The sequence below is a fragment of the Amborella trichopoda genome, chromosome 5, assembly GCF_054954075.1.
Source record: "Amborella trichopoda isolate Santa Cruz 75 chromosome 5, AtrichopodaSantaCruz75HAP2 v2.0, whole genome shotgun sequence".
In the NCBI taxonomy this organism is placed as follows: domain Eukaryota; kingdom Viridiplantae; phylum Streptophyta; class Magnoliopsida; order Amborellales; family Amborellaceae; genus Amborella; species Amborella trichopoda.
This window is the reverse complement of record NC_142340.1, coordinates 2,392,564-2,397,387: the sequence shown is the minus strand read 5'-3', so window position 1 is coordinate 2,397,387 and position 4,824 is coordinate 2,392,564. Positions and strand designations below refer to the sequence as shown.

General features: G+C 35.9%; 1 protein-coding gene across 1 annotated transcript; it reads right to left on the bottom strand.

Moving 5' to 3' along the window:
* Window positions 1-205: 205 nt before the first annotated feature.
* On the bottom strand, window positions 206-3,552 carry LOC18426729 (uncharacterized). Its single transcript, XM_006833371.3, has 2 exons — window positions 2,580-3,552; window positions 206-1,232 (listed from the first exon to the last, which is right to left on the bottom strand). The coding sequence occupies exons 1-2, from the start codon at window positions 3,138-3,140 to the stop codon at window positions 438-440; spliced, it is 1,356 nt and encodes a 451-aa protein (XP_006833434.1). The 5' UTR covers window positions 3,141-3,552; the 3' UTR covers window positions 206-437.
* Between the last annotated feature and the right edge of the window lie 1,272 nt (window positions 3,553-4,824).

Sequence of the window (4,824 nt, the reverse complement as noted above, 5' to 3'; positions counted from 1 at the left end):
TCCGCAAAATTTGTACCATTTTTTGAGTTTCAAAGTTTATTGTCGGTGTTCGAAAGTGATTTTAATGGCATCTTGGAAATTTTTGTAATCGAATGAGGATTGAAAGTGAGGCTTTATTTTGTTTTCATAAAGCCTAGGCCTTATAGAAACATCATTCGTAAATTTCTTGCAATACAACACAATAAAGAGTTTGTACAACTAAATCTAGTGGAAATAGAGATCGGATAGGCATATATTCATTAATATACATGTCCACTCACTAAGCAAGCACTAAATACATGTATTCATTTATATAGATATCCACTCACAAACCCAACAGTAAATACACATATATTCATTACATAGATATCTACTCACTAACCCAATACTAATATGAATATGCACTCAATAACCAAACAGTAGATACATAAAAGCGAAAGAAGGCAGAACAGAGGTGGCTAGGTTGGATGAAGGTGACCGCCGGACTCAACATCTGAAGAACCGTATTTCTCGTTGTTTGGAGTAATGGAGGGCGCCTTTCTCATTCTGTTTCCCACACTACAGAAGATGAAATATGCAAACCAAACTAACATAACAACTCCTATGTTAGCAATCAGCACAAATATGAGAACATAAGTCCATGGTTTACTACAGAAGGCACACTTGAAGTCAATCATTTTGTGGGCAATGGGGACGAACACGAAATTCAAGTAGAGGATGGTAGAGAGTGGTAGGTAGACAAGGGCCCAAAGGAAGACCACCATTATTCTCATCACTCTTCCACCCTTACTCCACATCTTCCTGGTGAAGTTCACAAACAGTATTATTATAGCGACTGCATTCATTGCTGTAAAGACCATAACGGCAAGAACAAACATCTCATCTCGAAAACTACTGTACTTGGATAGCACCAAGGAAAAAAAGGCAGCATGGGCCATGAAGAAGACGGAGATCCACATTATGAAAAACTGCACTCTCATTAATAGCTTGAGTCGGTCTGGTTTCACACACATTATCAACAAGATGATGAGTAAGGATGTCATCAGCCCAATAGTATCACATAGCATGAATGCATGATGCTGCCAATCGTCCCATGAATCTTCAAAGTTATCCACCTCTTGGTTTCCAGGAGGATTCATCAATGCTTGGAATGTGCAAGCTGCAATTAGCGTTGCCACCAACATGACGGTGTTTAAACGTTTGTGTAACAGCTTTTCTTTTGTGTCTGTGTAACCTCTCCCTGTTACTTTCTCCTGCATATTTGCTTGTCGTAAGAATTGGCAACTCTTTGGTGATTCATTATACCGGGTTTTGGTCGAGCAACCCAGGCAAGACAAGTTCCTGGTGACCTAGGTGTAAAACTCGCCAAGCCCAAATAAATTCTAAAAGAATATGACAAAAAAAAACTACTACCATATTTCTTAGTAGTACATCTTTGGAAGATTTTATTAGTTTTTAAGACAATTTCGGAACTTTCATGTTTTTTCCCTTCTATGAAATACTCAATACATAATACCACTTTCTCAATCATTCATATTTCATGTTTTTTTTTTTCATCTTTCCTAACGATTCTTTTAATCATGTTAATTTTTTTATGAATTTTAAATATTTTTAAACCTTTCTTTAGCCTTTTTTCAATTTTCAATTTTTTTTTTTTTTAAGTGTACTCGACTCGATTGAGTTATTCGGATTTCGGACTTGCCAATATTACTAAGCTAAGGCAAAGCCCAAGTACCTTACCTTACCTTAGCCGAGCTGATTTTCTATATACTTCTGAAACCATCGACCTACTAAACATATTGAACGAGTGAGGTACACTTTCCGGCTGATTAGACAGTCCAAAGAATCCTTTTTTCGTAATATATTATATATATTTTGCACTATTATTCATATTTTTAGTTGTGTGTATGTATGGGGTGTAGTTTGTATAGAGCTCATGCTCTAAACAATCAAATTAAAGCGCAACTTCAAATAGTATCGAGAAATGTGGTTTCAATTCTAGAAACCTTTGTGATTGCAATACTACAAATCTTTGTGATTGCACTTTCAACAAGACGATATTGTTGAGTAAGGCAATAAATTCTTGATTGGTGCATTGAGTCGTTCGAATCATACATATAGTTTCTTACTACCACTAATTTCAAACATCGAAATCGCAGATGACCGACACAAATGCGAATCACCGGAAACCTACTAAAAAAAGAGTAAAATTTATATTTAAAAACCTCAAATCATGAAGCGATCAAGAGATCCAAGTCCAAACCCAACAACTCCATGGATTCAAACCTAGAATCTCTCAAAGGATTCATGATGAAAATCCTATTTCGTCTATTAAAAACCTCAAATCCGAGATTAAATAATAATAATAATAATAATAATGGTTGTAAGTAATTGTGACCACTTATATGAAAGATAAATAGTCTCATTGTATACAATCTCGATAAAATATAAAACGGTGGGTTTTGGGGGACCAAGTCAGTTCCCATTTCCAGCTGGAGCTAGTTTGGTCATGGTTGATTTTTAATCCAAATTGACGATTCCAAATCACAGTTTTTAAACACTCTTAAACAAAAACAAAAGATGCCAAATGCATTTGTTACCTCAGGTCTCGAAGCAGCAGTCTCAAGGCTCAAAACAGTGTTGCCATGGTCATCTCTTTGATCGCGCACAACACCAAATTCTTCGATCAACTTGATCTTCATCTCCTTATGGTGATATTTGAGGCACAGATCGAGAATGTTCTCGTGCCGATCCGTGAGGCTCTCCGCCAACTCAGGGCATGACTGGAGGACCGCAAACAACATGTCCTCATACCCCCTCATGGCCATGTGATGGACGGGGTTCCGACCATCTCTATCTCTCTGGAAAAACAAGAACTGAGTGTCGCTGCAAAGAAATGCTTCTACAATTCGAGGTTGTCTATATGCAACAGCAATGTGCATTGGGGAGAGGCCTTGGTAGTTCTCTGGAAATGCCATGAGTGGTCTTAGGTTGAGGATTTCCTTTGCCATTTCCACATGCCCGTGCCTGAAAACCAAATGAAGTGGGGTTTCAAGAGTTACCGCTGTTACACCATCTAGCATGCTCTCATCCTGCTCAATTAGTGCCCTCCAAGCATCATAATCCCCACTTCTGCATGCATTCAACAACCTTTGGTCCATGGTTCTCTCTCGATATTCTGAGCAGCTTTATCCCCTCTCTCTTTCACATACACACAAACTGAGCACAAAGCACAGATTACTGTTCTTTTACATATGGAGATTCTCTTTCTTTCGCATATACACACAAATTGTGCACAAAGCACCATGTATTTATAGATAAGTAGGATGGAGGGAGATGGGCCAAGGAAAAGTTATTCCATGTTCAAGGAAAGGGGACCAAAAAGCTTAGATTTCCTCTTGTTGGTTTTTTTTTTTTTAAATACCTGTGTGCTGCTTCAATGTTCAAATATTCTCAACTTGAAGAAAACTCAGGATGGGACTAAACATAAAAGAAATATAAGTATACAAATATAATTTGTTCAAGTCCGATGGGTATTTTGATATGTTTTTCTAATAAGAAAAATAGAATTTTACATGGAGAACCTCGCTCCCAAAATTTTTAAATATTTTCCTAGATTTTTCCCCTGGTGTGACGTTATGTATGTCGTTGGTGTATATGGATTAGTACTTAGTAGCATGATTCCCTTAACATGCACCAATTAAGACTAATTCTAATTGTGCCTATATTAGTTGTAACATCGTTCCCTTAATATACACCATTTAAGATTTCACTAATTAACATGTACTCAAATGTGGTTTGATCTGCCTAATATTTTTAACACAGGACTGTCTAAAAATTGTACGATATGGCCCCATAAGAGCACGAGCTTTTACGATAGAACGCCCAACCCTTGACTTTTCTTGGCCACATGAAAAGAAGCCGATAACAAATTACAAAAGTGCGTGTCATTGAAAGGAAATTTCCTCAATCTTATCAAGTCAAGGTATGGGACCCCCTTTCTTAGAAAAAAAGAGATCCGACAATTGCTATGTTTATATTAGTGTTTGTAAAATTAAATTGGAACGGTTAATCAAACATGGGTCTGGAAACAGTGTAACTTGTCTAACCGGTAAACCGGCCGATTCAACCATTTTAATTGGGCAAGTCACGGGCGGTAAAAAAAGTTTTCAAAAATATAAAAAAGTTTATATAAAAAATATATAAAGAATGATTAAAATAAAACATATTCAAATGAAGTTGAAAATTAATAAAAAAAATAGATTTTAACCAATTTTATTTTTCAAGGGCTATTATAAAAAATTTCTAAAACAGATGAGAAAAATATAAAAGTGAATATTAATGACCAATACATTTTTTAATCTTTACCATATTGTAAAGAAGATTTAAAATGCATTAGAAATCAAATTTCTTATTTTTTATAATTTATATATATATTTTTTTTAATTCCTTTTTTTTTTAAATACCGATTGATCACCCTATCCACCAAAAACCGAAACCGGCCAATATCTGGTTCCGATCTAACCGAGCGGTTAGCGGTTAGAACGAGCGATTTACGAACAATGGTTTAGATGAAGGAAAAGAATAAGTATTAGATAATAAAGAAAGAGTGAGCCGGGTGATAATTTTCTAGAGGTTGCTATTTATTTTCAGCTACGGTGATCGTGATTGACGTGTAGTTTTTCTTCCTGTGTTTTTTCGCCGATGTTTCTTGCAGATTTCATCCTTTTAGACGCGAAAGATAGCATATTGTATATTCACTCCCTTAGGTAAGGCCCTGTTATCTTATGACCCCAAATTTTGGGGACATAAACCCAACTCTTAAGAAGCCAAAATTTTTTTTCT